General features: G+C 31.9%; 1 protein-coding gene across 1 annotated transcript in view; it reads left to right on the top strand.

Annotated features, from left to right (window-relative positions):
* prex2 (phosphatidylinositol-3,4,5-trisphosphate-dependent Rac exchange factor 2) overlaps nucleotides 1–25,999 on the top strand; it is a 169,476-nt gene that overhangs the window by 109,276 nt on the left and 34,201 nt on the right. Inside the window, exons 28-35 of the mRNA XM_051098445.1 lie at nucleotides 334–416; nucleotides 2,267–2,357; nucleotides 7,336–7,464; nucleotides 9,296–9,337; nucleotides 9,799–10,004; nucleotides 13,964–14,066; nucleotides 15,344–15,487; nucleotides 15,643–15,757. Coding sequence (XP_050954402.1) covers nucleotides 334–416; nucleotides 2,267–2,357; nucleotides 7,336–7,464; nucleotides 9,296–9,337; nucleotides 9,799–10,004; nucleotides 13,964–14,066; nucleotides 15,344–15,487; nucleotides 15,643–15,757 — 913 coding nt within the window. The remainder of the gene's footprint in view (nucleotides 1–333; nucleotides 417–2,266; nucleotides 2,358–7,335; nucleotides 7,465–9,295; nucleotides 9,338–9,798; nucleotides 10,005–13,963; nucleotides 14,067–15,343; nucleotides 15,488–15,642; nucleotides 15,758–25,999) is intronic.

Raw genomic sequence — 25,999 nt, 5'->3', positions numbered from 1 at the left:
TTAGTTCACCTCCCTGATAAATCCTGCATGACTGTAATCAAATTTGGCAAGTGGTCGGATATGCCTTTCAGATTGATTCTTATCGCATTGCACTGCACATCAAGCACGCATTTTCCACTTAGTCAAACAGAACCCGCCAAAACACAAAGTCTGCCAAACTGATGGCCATTTGATGCTAACTACTTAACAGATGGAGAAAGAGAAGGACAAGAAAGACAGAGAGAATCGTTTGCATTGTTATGGCAATACCTCGCTAATGAATCAAATGTGTTAGGGACTGTGTTAAATGTGCGTATCCTCTAATGATTACCAAACAAAATTTGTCACGTCCAGGTGACGAGATGCCGACCAGTGTGTGGATATCTCACGACAAACAGAAGAAGCTACATGGCTTCCTGGAGCATCTGTTTAGTCAGGTGTGTGTTTGCTTTTTTTCAGTTTTTGGCTGCATAAAAAATAGCATGGACCGTTTCAGTCATGATATCTTAAATATCCATATGTCTATGGATAGAAATGACCTAGAAATACCTTATATGTAAGTAAGTAAGTTAATAAATAAATAATATATTTTTTTCACATGTTCTTTTCAAGTTAAAAATGTTGAAGTATAAATCAGTTGATATATTTATTAATTTAGTTAATTTAAATTAAATTGTACATTACCTTACAATAGAATTTTGTTCATTGTTAGTTTTTGGAACCTAATTTCTTAATAACTGATGATAAAAAATTAAAAGATTTGTTAATTTTAACAAATTAACAATGATTTGTTTGTTAATTATTAAGGAATTGTATCTTGTTGTACATTTTTTTTAACAGCTCCTTTAAATTATTATTATTATTAATATTAAATATAACATATATATATATATATATATATATATATATAGTTTAAAAATTAAAAATATTTTAAAATGTTACATTTTATTGGAAAAATAAAAAATTACATTGAAAATTAACAGTTTTATTAAATGTTTATGAAATGTATTTTATATATCTGATAAATATAAAATAAAATGTTTCAATGCAAAATATTTAAGTTTATAGTAAATTAAATAGTAAATATAGTAAATATTTATAGTAAATTAGCTTTTTATTTATATTTACACTTATTATAAATATAAATAAAAGCTATTTTATTATTTAAATATTTTACATTGAATTTTTTTGTTAAATACTGTTTATGAAATGCAATATATTATTTATTAAAAAATTAAAATTGTTTATTATAAAACTACAACAAATGTACGTTATGTAATTAAGTAATGTTTCCGAAATGTGTTAGATACTATATATATATATATATATATATATATATATATAGTTTAAATAAAATAAAATAAAAGTGTTATTTTATTATAAAATATATATATATATATATATATATATATATATATATATATATATATATTTTTTTTTAACGCCGGATATAGGTTTTTATAATAGTTAAAATTTTTTTAAAAAAATGTACAATTATTTGATAAAAAATTATTACAAATATTTTACATTGAAAAAAAAGTGTGTGTGTGTGTGTGTGTATATATATATATATATATATATATATATATATATTATTTGACAATTATTTTATTATACAAATTAAAAATATTTTACATAAAAAAAAATTCTGCAGTTTTATAAAATAATGCACAGTATCCCCATCTGTTCTTAGTAAGATATAGCTTCAAATACACATAATAGTTAAAAAGTATTTGTTTTTTTATTCAACAATTGTTTCATTAGAAAAAATGTAAAAATATTTTACGTTTTAAAAAATCGGCGGTTTTATTAAATAATGCACAGTGTTATCCCCTCTGCTCTTAAGAAGACTTAGGTTCACCTTTGACTTCTTTGACACCTAAAACCATGCTGAAACCCCTCACATAGTGCACCAGGGCCATGGTCATTTTCCCCCAGAGGTCAATGCGTTTTGTCTCCACACTTTTTTTTAACGAGGATGTCTCTATCAGCAGTAAAATGGAGAATGCGCAGCTCGCTGCGTCCTCTCTCGGCCGCTGTTTGGTTTATAGCACGCAGGTTTCCGGGAGCACAAACCTCCCAGTTCACATGCAGCACAAATGTTTTCCGGCCGATGGGGTTGTGGGAGTTCAAGGGGCTTTTGTTTGTGCAGACTGCCTTTTTGGGCACTTGAGGTTTACAAGCACCAAAGGGATTGAATTTTGAAACAGAGTACTCTTTAATCTGTCCAGATTTGCTTAGTAAGCTAATTAAATACTCATTTCCTGTGATGTTTTCTCATTTTCAGGTGGAGTCCATTAGCAGTTTGTTGAAAGGGGCAACTGTGACACGAGCTTTTGAACAGACCAAGTGTTTCACTCCGGGACGAGGACTTCAAGGTATCGAGAGATTCTCATTTTAATGAAGTAAATTGTATTGGCACAGGCTTATTCATACAGACAAAGTGACTTTCATGGCTCAGTGCACTTTTTGTTACGGGTTGCATAACTTAAGTCCGACTTAAACTATACATGTTTATGAGATCTCCGCCAGTGTCCTGAAATGTCTTGTGTATGTGTGTGCGGGTGAAAAGGAGTGACATAAATCTGGGCCTGTATTTCATGTGTAAAGGGTTGTTGGCAAAAGGAAGTGTGGCTGAAGGTGGGGGTTTCCTCCGAGCGGTGTGGAGGATCTCTGTGATTGACTGCTCCAACCTCAGATTTGTCCTTTACTACAAATCATCTTAATCAAATCTGTGCAATTCATTTTATCTGGGACAGATAAAGAACATCAGACTACTAGAGATACGTAGTCTAGGACGCTTCCTCTCTCTGATCTGAGGACACTAGGACGTTGGACTCGTAGAGATTGTCTGGGTCACTTCCGCTGTCTCGTACTAGATTTTGTGACGGGTTTGCACCCTTGAAAAAGGACACTACTTGTAGAGTAATGCAATTTATTCAAAAACGCCCCTTTAACACATAATTGCTTGCATACATTCAAAGCTTATCAGGAGCAAATATCTCTTATATAAACATCTTATGCAAAATAGTATTTTATTTTATATTTTATTATATATTTGATTTGTTTATTTTAAGTTTGTTAGGTAATTGGTATTTCATTTTGTTTATTTCATATTGTTTTATTTAATATTTTATGGTTTATTTCATTTTGTTTTAGTTTTTCATGTTTTTATTCTATTGCATATTTTATCGTTTTTTTGTATTTGTATTTTTATTTATATTATTTTATATTTAATTGTTCTATGAGTTTTATTTTATTGTTTAATTTTTTTCTAATTCTTTTTTCTAATAGATTTTATAGATTTTTTTCTTTTATTTACTTGATATTTTGTTTATTTTATATTTTATGGTATATTTTATTGTTTTTGTATGTTTATTTAATTTTATGGATTTGATTGTTTGATTTGTTTATTTTATTTGTTTATTTCATATTTGATTGTTCATTTAAATGTATTGTTTTTCATAATTTTCTAGTCTTTTTATTTTTGTTTAATTGCAATTATATTTTTAATTTACATTTAATCATTTTTGTATTTATTTTATTTTTTGGATTTTTTGATTTTATATTTTTTAAAATTTTCTTTATTATTTCATTTTATTATTTTATTATATATTTTAGATTTTATTGTTTTATTTGTTTATTTTTGTTATTTTATATTATTGTTTATTTCATTTTGTTGTGTTGGTTTATTTTTGTTTATTTTATATTATTATTTTATTTCATTTTATTTATTTCATACTGTTTTATTTCATCTTTTATTTTTAGGTTTGTTTTATAATATTGTTTTTTGTTTTATTTGTTTATTTTGGTTTATATTATATTATTTTGCTTTTGTATTTTATTTTATTTCTTATTTCATTTTATTATTTTATTATATATTTGATGTTTTATTGTGTTATTTGTTTATTTTTATGTTTATTTTGTATTATTATTTAATTTTGTTTGTTTTTTATTTTATATTTATTTTGTTGTATTTGTTTTATTTTTTATTTTATATTATTGTTTATTTTATAATATTTTACTTCATTTTGTTTTATTTTATTTATTTTGGTTTATTTTATAATATTGTTTATTTTTTAAATTTTAGTTTATTGTTATTTTGTTTTATTTAATATTTTATTTAATATTTGTTTGTTTATTTGTTTATTTATTTAATTGTTTTTGTCTTTTTTTATTTTGTATTTATTATATTTTATTGTTTTTCATTTTATTGATTTATTTTATTTATTGTTTATTTCATTTTATATTTAATTGTACATTTTATTGTTATTGTTTTTTAACATCACAGCATTAAGAGATATCCAGTTTTAATTACATTTGCATAATGCTTAACACGGAGTTCACTTCAAGTGCACTTCTGCATGAGTAGGGCATAGTAATGCTCACTCTCAAATGGATTTCACCCATAATAGCCTGTATGATTTAATCTCTTTAAACATTAAATGTTTAATTTAAGAAGCCTAAAGCTAAATGCTAGATAAACAGCTGTAGGTACGAAGCTCTCGGTATGTTGACAGCAGAAATAAACTCTAATGCAGTCTGCAGTAACTCCTGAGTCCCAGGTTTATGTGATAATAAAGTTGATTCCCAAAGGCACAGTTTCACACAGGATGTGGCTCAAGGTCATTTGGTAGGTTAATAAACACAGTAGGCATTGTTCTAGTGATATTTGAAAGCAGGAGAGTTTTTGCCTGGGAAATAAATCTTATATGAAGTGATGAGTCAGCGAATGTCTGCTCTGTCTGTGTGTGTGGTCTGAATCTAGTTTTATATCTCCGCTAAATGTTGCTGCTTTGCTGTTGTAAGTAGATGAGCAGATTAGTATGGAATCCTTGTGGTTTTAACAGTTGATTATAACTTGTGTGTCTGTGCATGTGATTTGTTTATTTAAGATATTTCATGCATGCAGGAGGGAAAATGGGATTTGAGAATTAGAAAAAAAAAGTAAAACTAAAAAAAAAAAAAAAAAAAAAAAAAACTAAAACTAAAACAAACAAAAAAACTAAAAAGGCCCCTTTAAAACCATAGTTGCTTGCATACATCCAAAGCTTATAATAAAGAAAAAATTCTCATATAAACATCTGATATGACTATTTAATTTAATTTAATTTAATTTAATTTAATTCTTTATAAATGTTTAATATCATTTACCTAATAACTTATTTTTTATTTTATTGTATATTTTATTGTTTATTTCATTTTATATGATTGTTTTTTATATTTTTTAAAAATAATTAAAATTTACGATTCTGTTTGTGACTCAAATAGATTAACTTTTTTTGTTTTTTAATGGGGCTTTTTAAAAAATGTATTAGTTTATATTTTAAATTACATTTTGGTAATTTAACACAAGCGGGGAAATAAATAATGAAAAAAAGAAAGAAAATGCAAATACACACATATTTGCTATATATATATGTATTAAATTTCTTAGTTTATATTTTTAATTATATTTTGGTAATTTAACACATGCAGGGAAATAAAGAAATAAACAAACAAACAAATAAATATGCAAATGCATAAATATTTGCAATATGTAAATATTTGAAACCTGGTGTTTTTTTATTATTATTTCTTAGTTTATATTTTAAATTATATCGTGGTACTTTAACACAAGCAGGGAAAATAAAGAAATAAATATTTGCAATATGTAAATATTTGAAACCTGTTTTTAAAATTATTTATTAGGTTTTTTTATTATTATTATATTTTGGTACTTTAACACAAGCAGTTAAATAAATAAATAAATAAATAAATAAATAAATAAATAAACACAAATACAGAAATATTTGCATTATGTACTTTTAATTTTCTTAGTTTATATTTTAAATTGTATTTTGGTACTTTAACACAAACATGAAAATAAATAAACAAACAAATAAATAAATATGCAAATACAGAAATATTTGCAATATATAAATATTTGAAACCTGGTGTTTTTTTATTTCTTAGTTTATATTTTAAATTATATTTTGGTACTTTAACAGAAGTGGGTAAATAAATAAATAAATAAATAAATAAATAAATAAATAAATAAATAAATAAATAAATAAAACCTGGTATTTTTCTGTTATTTATTAGTTTATATTTTAAAGTATATTTGGTACTTTAACACAAGCGGGGAAATAAATAAATAAATAATTGAAATTTCTGTTATTTATTAGTTTATATTTTAAATTATATTTTGGTACTTTAACACAAGTAGGGAAATGAAATAAATAAATAAATGCAAATACAGAAATATTTGCAATATGTAATTTTTTTTTTAAATGTCTTAGTTTATATTTTAAATTATATTTTGGTACTTTAATACAAGCAGGGAAATAAACAAACAAATAAATGTGCAAATGCAGAAATATTTGCAATATGTAAATATTTGAAACCTGGTGGGTTTTTATTTATTAGTTTATATTTTAAATTATATTTTGCTACTTTTAACAAGCAGGTAAATAAATAAATAAATAACATTACTTAATTAATTAATTGATGTGTTAATGCGTATTTATTGTGTTAAAACACAAGCAGGGAAATTAATAAATAAATAACTTTGAAAATTGGAGTTTTTTAATTTATTAGTTTATATTTTAAATTATATTATTAAATTATGCAAAATACTATTTTAATAATAATAATAATAATAATAATAATAATAATAATTAGTAGTAGTAGTAGCAGTAGTAGTATAAGTGTTATTATTATTACTATTATTATTGTTACAATACAGTACATTTGTGTTCATATACCTGTATAGTAAGCACTAAAACTGAATTATATATACTATATATGTAGCAGCAGAAATAATAATAATAATGATAATAATAACAACAACAACCCTTATGTAAATAAACTAATGTTAAATAAACAATATATTGATGATTACTCTTACTATTATTACAGCTGTTTGTCTCAGTAATGGACCTGGTCTTACTCTGTGTGTGGTAGATTCCTGAAAATGTTTTACATCACCACAGAGAGCTCAAAGGAAATTATTATATAATCACTGAGACGAATCGAATGATGTAAGACCATCTCCTTTTCCCCGAACGGAGCAGGAAGCGGATAGGTGTGCGTGAGAAATGGCATATGTGTGTCACTGCACCAGGCCTTTTCATCATCACCATGGTAACAAGTGTTGACACCTTTTACGGCCAGAGTCATTACTGTGAGGGCATTAGAGATATATATCATAAGTTTTTACAGCACTCGACTCCAGCGATCCCTCTCCACAGGCTCATGCGTGTTTGGGTAAAAGTGTGTTACTCAGTTTAGTGTAGAGAGCAGTTGTCTGTTTGTTTTGGCCGTCTTTGATCCTGCACGTTTGACTCCAGTGATCCTGTGATTGTTTTTGGACAGAATTTCATCAGGACATGGAGCCTAAGCTCAACTGCACCAAGAAGCTGCGGCTGCACGTCAAGCAGGATCCGTGGAATCTGCCCAGCAGCGTTCAGGCGCTCACACACACCATCGCCAAGTTTGCGGAAGGTCAGTGGTTTCAAAACCGGCACACACCACATACGCGCTGTCCTGGCCAAAAACAACCACTAGAGCAGCTCTCGACAGGGCTGGATGCTGCCACGAGAGCGAATTATTCAAGCGCACACTTCTAAATGTGAGTTTATGGACGGGAGAGAGTGAGTATTTGGCTGAAACTCCCTCAGGTCACTTGTCAGCAAGGGCTGAAAAAGCATTCTCCTGCATTTTAACTTCCTTACGCTGCTGTATGTGTGTGTGTAAATGCCAAACCTGATGAATTAGCAGCAAAAAAAGGAACAATATAAATATTTTATTTGATTGCAAAGGATGTTAAGATTTATAATATTCAGTATCGTATTCACTGTACACTTGTAGTATTTCAGTGCAAAAACCTGCATCTTATTTACTTCACTATATACAGCAGGAAAGGAATTGTTCAGTTTATTAATAATATTTTATTTAATTTTATTGCAAAGGATGTTAAGATTTATAATATTCAGCATAATATTCACTTTATACGGTAGAGCTACTTCTGTCTGTAGTGCAAAAATCTGCATCTTATTCACTTTACTGTATACAACAGGAAAGGAAATATTTAGTTTATTAATAATAATATTCAGATTTTTTCTAGTGTTGGACAAAACTGCATTATTTTATTTTATTTTATTTATATGTTATATTTTATATATTATTGCATATTTAATATTTTTTTATCATGTATATTTTATTGTTTTATTTGTTTTATTTTTTATTTTATAATTTTATTTTATATTTGATCATATTTTATATTTTAGAGATTTTTGTTTGTTTGTTTTATTTAATTTTGTTTATTTAATGTCATTATATTTTATTTTTTGCATATTTAATATTTTATTATATTTATTTTATTGTTTTATTTGCGTATTTTATTTTATTGCATTTTTATCGTATTGTATATTTTATTGATTTCTTTGTTTATTTTTGTTTGTTTTATTTAATTTTGTTTATTTAATGTTGTGTTATTTTATAGTTTATTTTATTCTATTGTTTTTGATATTTTTTTAAAATAAAACTTACTCCATTTGTGACTTAAATTCACTAACTTTTTTTTTTTTTATTTATTATTTTATATTTTAAATTAATAAGTGAGACAGACAATTGTATTTATACAGGTAATATTCAGATTTTTTTTTTTTTATAGAGTTGGACAAAACTGCATTATTTTATTTTATTATTTTATATTTTATTTTATTTTAGTTTTTCATTTTATTTATTGCATGTTTATTTTTCTTATCATATTATGTATTTTATTTGTTGTTTTATTTATTTATTTATTTTATTTCTTCCATTCTATTATTTTATTGCATATTTTATTGTATATTTCAATTTATTTTATAGTTTTTAATTTAAAAAAAGTAAAAAATTATTATTCTGTTTGAGATTCAAAATGATGTTGTTTTGTATGTATTAGTTTTTTATTTTAAATTATATTTTGGTACTTTTAACTTTTAAAACATGCAGGAAAATAAAATAAAATAAAATAAATGAGACAAACATACATAGACAACAGTATTTATACAGATAATGCAGAGAGCTTAATACAATATTAATGTTTTTTTTTAAATAATTAATAATTATTATTAATAATAATAATAGTAATAATACATTTATTTTATTTTATTTTATTTTATTTTATTTTATTTTATTTTATTTTATTTTATTTATGTGTCTATATATATCTGTTCTATAAATCTGCATCTTATGTACTTTAGTAAATCCAAACACAAAGACAGCTTTTTCAGATTTTTGCTTTTTTCATGAACTTATTTCATGACTGACATTGCATTTTATATTCCCTCAGAGGTGAAAACACGGCTACTGTTGGTCCTGCTGCAGTACACAGGTAAATGTCGATTAAACCAAATTCCCTTACGCATATTATTCAACTACTAAAAATATACATGACAACTAAGGAACACATCATTTACGCTCTTTCCACCACACACTTATTCACACTCATTCATTACACACTATAAACTGTCACACCAAACAGTAGGCGGTCTTTTGAGGTCACCCTGAATAAATTACACTCATCGGAGAATTCCTCCACACAGCATTTCTCTCACACCTGCAACAGCGGCCCAACATCCTCCGAGAAAAATTATCCACACGAACAAAGTCCTCAGAGACTTCAGTAATCTCCTCAAGGAAGCATAATGTAATAAAAGACACAGTTTCTCAAGGTTACAGCTAGAAAATGCAGCTAAATTAAATACATTTGGCTGAAGAAAAAGACTTTGCTATGGTGCCTAATGTGTTTTGAGTGCATCGAAAAGTACGAATGTGTCTCTTTTTCTCTTTCAGACTCAGAGATTCAGTTGAGGAGAGATATGGTGTTCAGTCAGAGTCTGGTGGCGGCGGTTTGCTCATTCTCGGAGCAGTTGCTGGCCGTGCTAAATCAAGCTCTCAGCGCTGAGAGTGAAAGTCAGGAAGCCAGTCGCCGCTGGCTGGAGCAGATCTCCTCCGCCGGTCTTCTGTTGCATTTCCAATCCCTGCTCTCTCCCAACTTGGTGAGTACCTGCCACGGTCAATGGGCTTGAAATAAGCCTTACCAGCCTTTGTAGTCTGACATCCTCCTTTGGGTTGGATATATTTAGACTGAGGGTCATGTATGGCACTCGAATGTTTGTCAAAATCCTGCTCGATGTGGTCAGCATCCCACAGCTCGGTCGGATTTATCACATCCTTCTTAGTTACAACATAATGGTGTTCTGTGTCTGTGATGCGTGGCCTGTAAAGATGTAGTTGTTAAAGCAATAAGCCGTGAGAGGCCGAGTGCTATAGGTATTTTGTCAGGCTGAAGGGTGTTGTTAGGCATGACACAAATATAAAATGTAAAAATAAAATAAAATATCAAACATCAAATATGAATTCTAAAATGTTCACAACTTATACATAAGGGATATGATCAGTAAATAATAATGTAAAAAATTAATCAAATGTATTAATAGTAAGAATTTGCTAGCTATTCAGAAGTAAATCAGTTGGTTTAAATTTTGTTTTATTTTAAAGCTTTTTTAGTTTCTGCTTTTTGTGAGTTTTTTGTTTTGTTTTAAAACTGCTTTTGTGTTGTCGTCTGGTTTTTATGTTTTTTGTTTTGTTTTAACTGTTTTTTTTTTTTTCTTTTATTGTTTGCATTTTGTTTTGCACTTTTTTTGCAATAAAACACTTCATTTATTTATTTAACAGGATAATGAATCATGGTTGTGTTGATTATTTCCGTTGTTGGGGAGTTAGTTACATGTAACACTGTAATGTATCTTAGCGTGTGAAATAAAATATAAAATAAAAAAAAAAAAAAAAAAAACATTAAATATAAATTTTAAAATGTTGCCAATTTATACATTTAGGTATGTGATCAAAATAATAATTTTACAATTTTGTAACATTTATTAATTAAAATTGATAGCAATTCAGAATTAAATCAGCTATTTTAAGTTTTGTTTTATTTTAAAGCTTTGTTGTTTTTGATTTTATTTTATTTTCTGCTTTTTGTGTGTGTTGTTTTTTGGTTTATTGTTTGATTTATTGTTTGCTTTTTGTTTTGTTGTTTTGTTGTTTTTTTCAGATTTTTGTTTGTTGTTTTTGGTTTTGTTTTAAATCTGCTTCTTGTTTCGTGTTTTGTTTGAACTGTTTTTTTTGTTGTTTGCTTTTTGTTTGAAAACTTTTTTTGTTTTGTTGTCTGCTTTTTGTTTTGTTTTAAAACTGTTTTTTGTTTCATTGTCTTTTTTTGTTTTGCATGTTTCGTTTTGTTTTGCAATATAAACTAAACTTTTTTTTTTTTGCTAACAGTATGATGCATCATGGTTGTGTTGTTTTTTTTTCCCAGTATTGTATAAAATATGTATATATAAAAAAAATTGAAATATAAAATATAAAAATAAAACAATATATCAAACAATAAATATAAATGATAAAATGTTGGCAACTTATACATAATATATACATATTATCTGTATATAATAATGTAAAATGAATTTAGTAACAATAAGAATTTGCTAGAAATTCAGATTTTTTTGTAAAATTTTTGGTTGTTTTTGGTTTGTTTTGGGTTTTTTTTTTTTAGCTTTTTGCTTATTGTTTTTTTTTGTTTGTTTTATATTTTTTTGTTTTCTTGTAACTGTTTTTTTTTTACTTTTTTATTGTTTGCATTTTGTTTTGTTTTAACTTTTTTTGTCTTATTGTTTGCTTTTGTTTTCTTTGAAAACAATTTTTTGATTTATTGTCTTTTGTTGTTTTAAAACAGTTTTTTTGTTTTACTGTCTGCTTTTTGTTTTGTTTTAAAACAGTTTTTTTTTTTCATTTTATGCTTTTGTTTAGCTTTTTTTTTGTTTAGTTTTGCAATAAAAAACATATTTTTCTTTTTTAACAAGATGATGCATCATGGTTGTGTTGATTTCCAGTGTTGGTGAGTAACTAGTTACACGTGAAAGTTATTTAAATTACAGTTACTTAGGAAAATGTTAACGATTACAAAGGGGGTTACAATATTTCTTGTAAACTTCAGGATGATCTCAAAAAAAGTTGGTTTGATTTGTCCTCATTTGTAAATCCCTTTGGATAAAAGCATCTACTAAATGACTAAATGTAAATGTAGGAAATTAATCAAATGTAATCAGTTACAATACTTTAATAAAGTAATTAAAATAGTTACTTATTGCATTTTAAATAGGGCAACTTGTAATCTGTAATCTATTACTTTTCCAAAGTAACCTTCCTAACACTGATAATTTCTTATAATGGCCAGGAGGCTCAATAAAGAGAATAGCTGCTACTTAGCGTCTGACCTAAAGTCCATTATTCTGTGCCTTTAATGAGCAAGATAACTCTTCATTTAACAGAAAACTGTGTAAAGACACCAACAGCATCCCTAAACTACTTTCTTACTTTTTTTGTCCTCCTCCCTCCAGATTGCATCTGCTTTTTGTTTACCGCAACTGGCCGCAAGGTCAGATCTGTGTCTGCGTATTGTGACTCGGTGGAGTTTGCTGTCATCTTGAATTGATGACTGTAGCCATGTGTGTTTTCCCACACGCCAGCAATTTACACAATCTGCGGGCATCCCGACAGACCGAGGGATAATGCGGGATTATCATGTCTTGTAAAGTGTTTCTGTCTCTGGTTTCAACTCGAGATCAGATTTCACCTGGCTGTGATTGAGGCCGGAGGATTACATTTCTTTATTTGCGTGCCTGGGGTTTTTCTTTACGGGAAAGATTTATTTGCACCCGTCACTTCATAGCAAAAAAGTGAGTATTTCTCAGCCAAAGGATATAAGAGCTGTTCGTATTTAAAGGAATAGTTCACCCCAAAATGAAAATTTGCTGAAAATTTACTCACCCTCAGGCCATCCAAGATGAGGAAGAGTTTGTTTGTTGATTGGAACATTTTGGGGAAATTTAGCATTACATCACTCATAAATTGACACTTCAGTGAATGGGTGCCGTCAGAATAAGAGCCCAAACATCACAAGAATCCACAAGTAGTCTGCTAAAATACATCTTTTATGTATAATATGCTTTTAACTGAAAAAGTTGCCTTACAATGGAAAACAGTCCAAAGCTTTTTCACTGGAAGAAGTGTTATTATGGATTATGGACTCATATTTTGGCCAGAAGCAATGGTTTACAGTTAAAAGCTTTAATGATGGATTAGTTTCTTATAAACATACCTTTTCACTTCATAAGACGATAACTGATGGACTGGAGTCGTGTGGATTACTTGCGGATTGTTGTGATGTCTTTATCATCGTCTTGACGGCACCCATTCACTGCTGAGGATTCACTGGTGAGCATTCTCTATTTTTTATTTGGAGAATATAAAGAGATCCAGCTGGAGGTTTGGATGATGTATGTCAAGACAGACATGTTTAAATCAAGCATGTAGCCAGAGCAAAGCAGTCAGGCCGATTTGGCACAGAAACTAAACCCACGTGTAATATGAAGATTCCCAGCGTTTGAGACTTTAGTCTTATCTCCACAGCACTGCCGCTCTTCCCCCTCCACCCCCGAACACACTCAGGGGAGGGAGAGCAGGCGGCAGCGAGCAACCCGAAGGTAATTTCTTGACATGATAACGCTTGGCAGATTTGTCGGCCCCCAGATGAAAGGATTGTGGCATCTGGCACATGGGGATCTTCAAGAGAGTCGGCCCACGTATCAGGCAGAGGTGTCGCTTTCAGATGTGTGAGGAGTGGTCCCGCGATTCTCACACCAGACTTGTTCAGATTTGTACGTGGATGGTCTCATCCGCAGCCATGGGCATACTGTGTGTACGCAGGCACAAGATGAAGTAGAGAACGAACAGAGTGGAAGATGAGGAAAATATGAATCTATGTTTCTTCTTCTCCTCAGTGTGTCTGCAGAAAGACATATTTGTAATTTGTAATTCTATACCTACACCACAAACCTAGTAGTAATCCGGTAGTTTGGTAATGGTTTTGTACCCTTTTATGTCATTTTGTTTTTAGACGGATGAGCAGGCCATGCTGGAAGACACACAAGTTGCTCTCATAGACCTGGAGAAGGTGACCTTCTACTTTAGGCAGTTTGAAGGAGAGCCTCTTGTTGCTAGTGAGTATTCTTGGAAGAATAATTATTTTTAAGCACAATGCAAAAACTAATAAAGTATTTACAGTTGAAGTCAAAAGTTTACATACACCTTGCAGAATCTGCAAAATGTTAATTATTTTACCAAAATAAGAGGGATCATACAAAATGCATGTTATTTTTTATTTAGTACTGACCTGATTAAGATATTTCACATAAAAGATGTTTACATATGGTCTAAAAGAGAAAATAGTAGTTGAATTTATAAAAATGACCCCATTCAAAATGTACATACAGCTGTGATTTTGTTTTAGTGATGATTGTTCATGAGTCACTTGTTTGTCCTGAACAGTTTCCAACAATGAGTGTTTGGTTTTGAGATCCATATTTTCACACTGAGGACACATGTGAGACTCATATGCAACTACTACAGAAGGTTCAAACACTCACTGATGCTTCAGAAAGAAAAACGACGCATTAAGAGCCGGGGGGTGAAAACTTTTGGAATTTAAGATCAGAGTAAATTTTAACTTATTTTGTCTTCTGGGAAACATGCAAGTATCTTCTGTTGCTTCTGAAGGGTAGTACTAAATGAAAAAATATGACATTTAGGCAAAATACAAAAAACGTACACATCTCCATTCTGTTCAAAAGTTTTCACCCCCTGGCTCTTTATGCATTGTGTTTTCTTCTGGAGCATCAGTGAGCGTTTGAACTTTCTGTAATAGTTGCACATGAGTCTTTTATGTGAAATATCTTATTCGAGTCGGTAATAAATAAAATAAAAAAATATGCATTTTGCATGATCCCTCTTATTTTGGTAAAATAATTAACATTTTGCAGATTCTGAAAGGGCGATGTAAACTTTTGACCTCAACTGTATTGTTTAAATTGTTACTTGTGTTATTATTTTGGAGTAAATGTAAAATGCTTAGAAACACAAACTTACTGAAATTCATACTTGGCTTTAATAAACAGAATATTACTATTACTGCATTGTTAATGTAAAAATATAAAATATAATTTTTTTTTTCTTTTTCTGATAGTGTCAGTAATTTTATTTAACCTAGAAAATGTGACTGGGGCATGACTTGATTTAAAAAAAACCTTTGAGGACTCATTACAGACCACCACAAACCACAAACTATATTATTTTTACATTATTGTTGTTAAAATTGACAATAGTGCCAGTATTTATATTCTTAAGTTCAGTATTCGAAAAGTCACTTGGAACCATTAAATATTTTATTCATAAACCCTCTGACTCCATCATGCTGATGGCTTTGTTTCTTTTTTTCCAGACATGCCCATCTCATACCAAGTTGAGGGCACACGGCAGGCTTTGAAGGTCTGTTTTTACCTGGAGGCGTTTTACTTCCAACAGTTACCCCAGAGACTACGACACGGTGGTAGCTTCAAAATCTACCCTGTCCTGTTCACCCAGGGTACGATGTGTTTGTGTGGACACAGTTAGCCTGAAGCATGGCCAAAAATGCTGAATTATGCTACTCACCACCTTTAACTTTTCAAATAAAATGTAACTAATACATAGCTAAACGTCTGAAAAAATCCAAAGCTTCTCTTAATCTTTCTTTAATAGCCTTGGAGAGCATGGAGGGATATTATTACCGAGAAAATGTGTCAGTGGAAGAGTATCAGGCCCAAATCAATGCTGCATCCCTGGAGAAGGTCAAGCAGTACTACAAGAGACTCCGGTAAGTTTGCTTCACCTGTCAGTCAAACTTCAGCTCTGAAACTTCATTTTTTCTACACCTTCAGACTTAAGCATAGAGCTGTCATTGTATTTTTCATGATGAGGTGGAGTTGGGAATTCTGGGAGATTTTGAAAAGTGGTTATGGTTGCTCAGTTGGATCCCTACCCTGTGGGGGACTGGGAATGCCATAAAATAATGGAATTAAGTTATTATTTTTATATAGTCATTTTTAAGTCCTTGAATCTGATTGGCTGAAAGGAGTGTGATATTCTAGTAATAACAGAATTTCAAACATTTCACCAATTCACTCCGCTTACAGTATTTCTCACAGTGAGTGTCATGGCGGACGCCCAAATCCACTTTAATTTTATAAATAAAACTGGTTTTCTGTCATAAAGTGAGTTTTTAGGCAAGAGCATACTTGTTTAGACTTCAAGTTTGTTAATAAATATAACATATCTTTGAAAATTTGCTTTGACGTCTTTGGAAATGTGAGCCGTTCAGCACTCATGAACCTGCCGAGAGCAGCCTTACCTCGGCCAGATCTTCTGGAATTTGCCACTGGATCTGATGTCTCTATAGTGGTTAAACATGAGATATAATTCATTTTGGGTAAATCTAACAGGCAGTCTTTGGTCTCATTAATCTATTATTTGTTCCAGAACAATATATATATACATATATATGAGCAAATCTCTAAAACTGGCTCTCTGGCTGTAATTATTGTGTCAGTCTGTTTGAATAATAGTTTTTGATGTTGAGATGTAGATGAATTTGCCCCCAGACCTCAAGATAAGTTCATTTAGTCTGCCAAAACTCACTATATTTCACAGCCATGACTGATATGTCATATAAACTGTATGACCAAAAATATGTGGGCACCAAACACCAAACCCATGCTTGCTGAGCACTTCTGGGAAGGCTTTCTAGAAACATCGCTGCAGGGATATTCCCATCCAGTTAACTCCAGATATCTGTTTTTGCACCGCCTTCATGTTCCTTTAGTTCTATAGTTGTTTGTTTAAGTCTTCCAGAGGTCTCTTAGGACATTACAATGACTGTTGAAACATGTAAGTTGTTTCCAAACCCTGAACATCAGCCCTAATACTCCAAATATGAGTGAATTTGATATGTTTATGGAAAATAATCATCATGTAGGATCCTAATAACATGTTCTCAGAGCAGCTTTATAGCTCACAAGGTAAGCATCTGGTGTAGATCTCATCCGTAATTGGTTACAGCGTGCTGAGGTCAGCCAAGTTTCATTGTATTACGCGTGCCATAGGGGCATATTACGTTTGGGATTTGAATGGAAGCGAGCCTGCCAATTGTACCAGAGATCAAGTACAGCCTTGGCTTGATTTGAGGCCAGTGGAAAAGGTATGACGGGTTACTCAAGAAATATTGTCTCATTATGTGCAAACACTGTTTTGGTTTGGCTTGCCAGCATTCGGGGTGTAATGCTGACTCATTATCTACACTGTGCTCTCTGGCATATTGGCATTTCGAAAAAAATCTCTCTATATCCCACTAATAACGCGATCCTTCAGTGCCTTATCCTGGCCCTTGTTATCTGAACATTGGTATTGGCATTTTAAGCTGAGCTTGATGCATTTGTATCGACTGAAAGTGAAGTGTGAACACTGAATGAGGAAAAAGGCAAACCCGCGCCTTCTTCAAAATGTCACTGTTCCGATATGGATATGACAACGAGGTGACTCTATGTGCTAGATGCTAGTGTTCATAATTCTAAACGCGTTGTACACATTTTCATTTTCTTGTTTTTTTTTATTCTTTGACGCTGCCTAGGGATGTGAAAAACACTCTAATTTCAAAATAGACTATTTAGTGGGTTGGATGCCTGAACGACTTGATTCTTGTGTTGAAAAAAGCTGGAGCACAAGAGTTTTATACAACATCCATACAATTTATACAACATTTTTTCTCAAACCCGACAACAGTTCTCGAATCTGATTTGGCTAAGAGGAGTGCAATATTCCAGTGATATCAGTGCATCTAGGGATGCCTTTGACTAAAGATATTTCTGCTCAACTTGTAGTTGTTCATTTTAAGCATTAGTCGATTATTAGGTGCACGTGTATTATAAAACATATTAATTATATTAATGAGCCTTTAGTTGCTCACTTGCCACAGCATACTGGCAGATATAAAAATGATGAATGTGTCAGTGAAAAAACAACAAGGACTGCATTAACGTTTTAATAATTTATTAATAAGCTTGTGCTTTCTTTGTTTTTGGCTTAAAAGGTGAAGTCGGCGACAACTGACATTTCACTATCTATAGTTATATTTTAATGTCTGTAAGGCAAGTATACACAGAGTTTCGAAGTTTTGCGATCAAGATCACAGAGACTGAGACGCCAGAAACCACATCCTGTTTGCTTTCATTATTTTAAAAAAGTGCAACGTTTCATTGTTATTGTGAGTGTACACAAATAAACGTACAGACTTACAGATTCAACAGATTTATTACTTTTATCTGTATGAGCAAAAATGACGGAGTATTTCAAGACGCCTTCATCTATCATGCAGTGAGCGCGCTTCTGTTTAGCTTCACACTCCACACAAATACTTGAACAGCGTAGATTTTTCTAGGTTAGCATTAGATTGAGCTGGCATGTGAAGTTGCTACTACATACATACTTTTAGATGAAAAGCAATATTTGAGGTTGATAAATGATTGGTAAGCAAATGGATGTCCTGCCCGATGTACTGTATTACCACATAGACCAGTCGTTAACGATCTGTTAATGGTGACTTCGCCACTTTGTGTGAAATTTTTTTTGTGCGACTAAAAATTTTGGTCGACCAAGCCTCTTCTCGTCGACTAATGGTTAGCCGACTATTAGGGAGCAGCCTTAACCGTTTCACCGCTTGTATCGCTTTTTTTGGTAAATTTAAGGTGAGAATGTACTTGTTTTGACTTGAAATATGCAGTTTGTTAATAAAGATAACATCTATATGAAAATTTGCTGTGATGTTTTTAGAGATGTGAGCTCCAGGGCGTCATCGGCTATTCAACGTGTCCTAACTATACTTTGTACTTTTGACTGAATTGCCTAGCAACTTTTATGATGATTGTTGTTTATTTAATATTATTCTATAAATAATATTTTATATAAATTCTAGTAGTATTTAGTATTGAGAAACGGCGTGTGAGTGTTCGTGATGGTGATTTTAGTTACAGTGTTCCGCCATTAAAACCAACTTTTATATTGTAAGAGACTAAAACACGGTTGTAAACAAGGAAGTTATTTTTATTTTTAACAACAGCTTGTAAGAGAGAGCCACCAAATGCACTAAGCAGCGCTGTCGTTGGAATTCAACAGTTGAAAGGATAGTACGACAAAGATATCACTTTCCTCAGTGGACATTGAAACTAATGTTTTATTATGAATATGAGATTGAGCTGAAAAATAAATGCTGTATCAGATGCAGGCAATCACCCTTACTCTGTCCATTTTTCTCTCATAATACTCTACATAATACAGTGAGCTTTTAATACAATATACTTTCAGTGATGGATCTTAACGAATGTTCCTTCGTTACTAGTTCTAAAGTGATGTTTTCGAATTAGTACCTGAGGCTTGGGCTCAGCTGTTAAACTGTTTAGATTTGAATCTGTGGAAGAAAGTAGTACTCCACAAAGGAGAGTTTTTAAAGACACTTTGTTGTTGTTTCTTATGTATTTACACACTTGTTGCCGAGCTGTTGTATAAATGCAATATCACACCTCTAGCCATGTGATATAGCCATATATCAGCACGCTGTGATTACCTACGGCTCAATCACAGCTGTGCCGATATACAACCATATCGCACTGCTACTTTGATATTGCACATATCACAGTACATATATATCAGTAAATATAAAAGGTTTATAATAGGTTAATGATATAAATTATATAAACGATAATGTAATTATTTATATAGCTGCGTCGTAATTAAACTGCATTTTATTTATTAGCCAGATATAGTGAAAATGTGCATTTGCATTACAGCTGCAGCAGTGCTGATGACAATATGTTTCATCATTCATGTGAGTTCCCAGGGTTTGTGGTTTTTGTTCGGATTTGTGTGGTTTTATGCAGGTGTTGAAAGGCCCTGCAGGTAAAGTGATTCAGCTTAGTCATAGTAAGACGGAGGCTTTTTCAGAAAGCTGTGCAGATGAGCTTGAAATGAATTGACAGGGAGCCTTCTGGTGTAATGTGGAGCAGATGTAATGTGGAAGAACAAGAGGAGTGTGGAGGCAGAAGGAGAAATACAAGAGTAAAGAGGAGGAAAGGAGAAAGTGAGACTATCTTAGCACCCAAAGGACAGGTGTAAGGTTGCCAGATTTCTTTATTTGTCACTCAGCTGGTTTTGTTTAGCTACTTATGTTTGTTTGTTCATTTATCATTTACTCTTTAAAATGTATAATTTATTTCAACTTGTCGGATCCTACAAAGTGACCCCTATGAGATCAAAGCCAGGTTAAACTGTACGTCCTTGGCCTTTGTAAATGATTGACAGTATTCATTGGCCATTTTGCATCTTTAATCGTATCATATCTGAGCTCACTGACAAGTACAATTGATATTATGCTGCATAGACCTGACAAGGCCCCTTGCTGATGTTGGTAATGATTAAAATTGAAAAGAATACCAAAAAAGTCAGAGGGACGTCTGTAGACTGCTTATTATGTTGACTGCAGAGGGAGCTCATGGAAATTTTAATAGTACAGTCAGAACGTGAAGGGAACGCTAAATAACAAGATATGTTTCTTGTCATATAGACAAGCTAGACTGGAGACTGGAGTTTGAGTTGCGTTCAGTTATAATGCCTGAAGAGAATTATCATTCCTATTTATCTCTATTAGAAATATTAACTGTAGATATATGTTGCTTCAGCATCACTGTGATTAAACAAAGTCCCATTTGCATTAAACCCAGATGAAATGTATTGTATATTACTGTTCAAATGTGAATTGCATTACTTTTGACACGGCTGTTGTTGCTCATCAGAGTAAAGCCTAGAGATTGACTCGGCGGTCTTACCACAAAGATCCACCATCTGTCTTTACAAAAAGAGCATCTTAAGCACATGCCAGGATATATTTGGGCTATAATTTCAACTACGCTGGAGTCTGTGTGTCCGTGTATGTCTTAAAGGAGAAGTCGTGTATTATCTCCAGATTTTCTGTAAGTCAATCTATCCTGACTGATGGGGTCACTGCGATCATTACGAAACAAACCTGATCTGAAAATAACAAACACATGTCAGGTCTCATGCGAATGGGAGTTTTGCATTATGTGCCTTTGCATTTAAATTCAGTGTTGATGACTGATTAAAATTTTAATGTGCTTTTTGTTTGGACGTTTGAAGTTTTCCTGTGTTGCTGAATTAAGTTTGATTAATCTTTTTTGCTGCAGTGGCTGTTTGGCTGAATTAATGCTGATTAGTCTGATTAAAATATATAGTTCAACCCAAAATGAAAATTCTGTCATTAATTACTCATCCCAATGTCGTTTTTTCGTCTTTGGAACACAAATGAAAGTATTTTTGATGAAATCTGAGCGCTTACTGACCCTGCCTAGACAGCAATGTGACTGACACATTCAAGGCCCAGAAAGGTGGAAAGAACATCATTAAAATAGTCCATGTGACATTCACATTTTGACATATTTACATTTTACTATGATATACATACTGTACAAAACATGATGTACGCAACATCATGATGTATAAAACGCGCATTCCTAATGGACACATCTGTATACAGTATATACAGTTGAGGTCAAAAGTTTACATCCCCCTTTCAGAATTTGCAAAATGTGAATTATTTTACCAAAATAAGAGGGATCATACAAAATGCATGTTACTGTTTTTTTAGTACTGAAATGAATAAAACATAAAAGATGTTTACATATAGTCCACAATAGAAAATAATAGCTGAATTTATAAAAAATGACCCCGTTCAAAAGTTAGAAAGTTACCTGAATGATCCACAGCTGTTTTTTTTTTTTTTTTTTTAGTGATAGCTGTTCATGAGTCCTTTGTTTGTCCAAGTTAAACTGCCTGCTTTTTTTTTTCCAGAAAAATCCTTTATGTCCCACAAATTCTTTGGTTTTCCAGCATTTTTGTGGATTTAAACACTTTCCAATAATGATTGTATGATTTTGGGACCCATGTTTTCACACTGAGGACATCTGAGGGACTCATATGCAACTATTACAGAAGGTTCAAACGCTCACTGATGCTTCAGAAGAAAATACAATGCATTAAGAGCTGGGGGTGAAAACTTTTAGAATTTGAATATCAGGGTAAATTTAACTTATTTTTTCTCCTGGGAAACATGTAACTATCTTCTGTAGCCTCTAAATTCAACTATTATGTTCTCTTGTGGACTATATGTAAACGTCTTTTATGTGAAATATCTTATTCAGCTCAGTACTAAATAAAAAATAACATGCATTTTGTATGATCCCTCTTATTTTGGTAAAATAATTACCATTTTGCAGATCCCGAAAGGTGGGTGTAAACTTTTGACCTCAACTGCACACTGCAAAAATGACATCTTTTTAAGGATAAAAAAAGTCTTGTTTTACGGATAAAATATCTATGGGTTTCGTGAAATGGTTCAGAGCTGTTGCTTAATTTGTTGTAAATATGTCTGCATATTTACGGCAACATCCAACACTACATTAGCTTACATTTACAGCACATAGCGTTGGAAGCCCTCAGAGTTGATGTCAGCTCCAGTTGTGTCTTTATTTTTTCACGGAAAGCACATTTGGAGACAGCACAGCACTCCTTTTCATGTGGAATGGAAATTAAAATAGTTTGATTACAGTTGGCACATTTAATCAAATCCATGTCTCATCTGGTAGTTTTAAAGCATTTTCTAAGTCAGCTTTAAGTCCAGTTCATGTCGAGTTCATCTTCAGCATCCCATCATAAACAAAACTTCAAAGTGTGGAATCGAAACTGCTCCTAATACACCCAGTAAGTCAGTAATACACTTAAGACCTTGATGTGGCATCTGATATGTATGCGGTGGCTGATTTGTCTGATGAGGAACAGCCAAAAAAGACTCTTTTAAGTCATTTGGGCTTCATTTCAAGTTCTGCGGATTGTTAGATTCATTCTACAAGTTTGTCGACTAAAAATACACTTGGTTTTTGATTGTTCTCCTAAACAAGGAGTTCACAGCTGATTTCAAATCTAAACTCCACATGCCCACAAGTTCTTTGTTTTTTACTGGGTTACTGAAGTGCGACTTGTTTGTAGTGGTCTCTGCGGTGCGAGTCATGTGGATGTGGTTGGTTTGATACAGATGGATAGCTCGTTCTTGTAGCACTCTGGCCCTGTGTCGGATTTCTGCATTGTGAGATGTATGTGTTAGACAGCTGGATTAATGGCTGTACTTATCAGCCGGTAAAAACTCAACGCTTGGCTAATCACATGTCTAGAAGTGAAATCGGTTGATTGGTCTGGCCCCAATGGGAAGACACCTAAACATGGGCTAAAATATGGTTGTGGTTGCGTGTGTGTGTCTGTTAGATTGCTTTTGTGCCAGCTTGGAAGGAACCAGCATGACATAATGTTTGCGAATCTGTTTGTAATTAGTCAAGGTCATGATGGCGGTTGAGGCCCAATGCTATTTGTAGATTTATTGGTCTACTTAAAGGCATGATGGCCTGGCAGACTGAGAATGACCATGATGCAATGGTGAGCCTCAGAGAAACCAAATAAAAACAAAGCATACTGGCAAAGGTCACAATGTCAGCCAATCTAAAATGAAATGTTAAAAATTTAATTTAATTTAATTTAATTTAAGCAAATATTGACTGTACTTTGAGAAGATCACAGTGAAAATTTTAACTGAGTAAACACTTGCCTACTTCAGTTAGTGCTGAAACCTGAAGATCACCATCAAGTTTAAGGCCCTTTGAAACTCAAGCTCTTGTTTCCTAATTTTTATAGCCTCTGTCCTGCAAATGACTTAATTGCATGATTTAAACAACACATGTCAGAGCAGATAATGTTTTTAGACATCTGTAAATGTCAAACAGTTTTTGACCCCATAGAAACACACTTCTCTTCTCCAGATTTTACACACATGAGCATGTGTTAAAGATGAATTTATTCTGTGGAAAGTTTTATTATTTTATTTTATTTTATTTTATTTTATTTTATTTTATTTTATTTTATTTTATATTATTTTTATTTTATTTTATTTTATTTTTAATTTAATTTAATTTAAATCTTTTATTAACACTGTCAAATTCTTATGTTAAAGGGATAGTACACCCAGAAATGAAAATTCTGTCATGTTGTTCCAAACCTGAAAGACCTTTGTTCATCTTTGGAAGACAAATTAAGATATTTTTGATGAAATCTGAGAGTTTTCTGACTCTGGATAGACAGCAACACAACTACCATGTTCAAGGCCCAGAAAGGTAGTAAGGACATCGCATGCATCGTGGTACTCTTGTGAACACATGTTCACTGACAGTAGAGAAGAAATTGTTGAATAAAGTCGATATTTTTGTTTTCTTTGCGCACAAAAAGTATTATCGTAGCTACATAAAATAAAGGTTGAACCACTGATGTCACATGGACTATTTTATCGATGTCCTTTACTACCTTTCTGGGCCTTGAACGTGTCAGTTGCGTTGCTGTCTATGCAGGGTCAGAAAGCTCTCGGATTTCATCAGAATTATCTTAATTTGTGTTCCGAAGATGAACGAAGGTCTTATGGGTTTGAGTAATTAAGACAGAATTTTTATTTTTGGGTGAACTATGCCTTTAAATGTGTTTTAATGTATTGAAACCACATTTTAGTAAAATAATTAGAAATAAGAACCAGTAAACTACTACTATTTGCATCTAAATACAACTCTACTATCATGGTCCTGTTGAGGCACGCTGTATTAACGCATCAGTGTGTAATCATGCCTGAAGGCCCCAAAGCACACTGGGTAATGCTTGTGAAATACTGTAGGGCCAAAAGTGATGTTTTTTTTTAGGATTTAAGATGAAACTATGGCTGCAATTTGCTTTTAGGCCCATCTTTGGATCCTGTCCAGCATTTCCATTAAAGTCTCTCATAAGAGCCCATGGAGAGAAAACACAGGCCATCAGTTACTGCACAGTGTGCCTTAAAGGAAAGACCACTGCTGAGTTACGACTCCTGCAGGAGGGTCCCACATTCACCACACACAGACCAGTACAGCAGAGCGCATTCTAATAGAGATAACACTGTCCTCTGTTTTAATGGATTACATTTGCCTGCATGAATAGCAGCCATTAATCGCAGTAAGCCCACCAGAACCAGAAAACATTTTCACAGTACAGGGGGTTTTGTTGTTATGCTCTAACTTTGATTAAATTTTACACTACTTGACTTTGAGATCTTGGTATAAGTGTATTATTTATTTATTTATTTATTTATTTTTCTTCCTTTACTCTAGTAAAAATAATGTAAAACATAGCTGCAAGCAGCGATTACCGAGGTTCAGTCGCTTTAAGACATTTAAGCACGAATGAAAAATGCCTGTAACCACCTAAATCAATGATTTAAAAAAGAAAATATTATGTTTTTTCAACGTTTATGACTGTTATAGCACCAGCTGTGGTCCAATCTCCTTAAAACTTTGCATGCTTGTTTAGAATCACCGGTCGCATGTGCTCACCAGGTTTCATATGAAGTTTCGAGTTTTCCTCTAGGCTTTGGAATTGGGACAGGCCCCTTTTCTAAACGACTCTGTCATAGCTTCCCAAAGGGTAGATTTCAACATTTTTTGTTTTTAATATTTATTGACCTAGAGAGTCCAGAGAATTGTACTGCAGTGTTTTTTTTTCCAGATTGAGTGAAAAACCTAGGACTAGTTCGCAAAAGTAGGTTTTTGACATCTGCTCAATCATTTAACAAATGATTTGATTGACAGCAGTGGTTTTAGAGGCAAAGTTGTCGAGAATGAGGAGTTCTATCGTATGATATGAATATTGCGTGTCTTTCTAAAAAAACGTGCCTCATACAATCATTTACGCCCTTGAAAAATGCGATACCGCTCCCCAGTGGCCAATTTCTTCTAAATTTATCTCAGACCTTTAGGGCCGTGAGTCAAACAGGCCCACCGAGTTTTGTTCTGATCATCCTCTGTTAACCCCGTCTAGCCTGTACTCAAAATTTATCAGCCAATAGCGGCCATTTTTTTGAGACACGCAAATGTCCTTA

The sequence above is a fragment of the Labeo rohita genome, chromosome 24 (assembly GCF_022985175.1).
Source record: "Labeo rohita strain BAU-BD-2019 chromosome 24, IGBB_LRoh.1.0, whole genome shotgun sequence".
NCBI lineage: Eukaryota > Metazoa > Chordata > Actinopteri > Cypriniformes > Cyprinidae > Labeo > Labeo rohita.
Note: the sequence above shows the minus strand (reverse complement) of the source record. Positions and strands in the feature narration are given on the sequence as shown.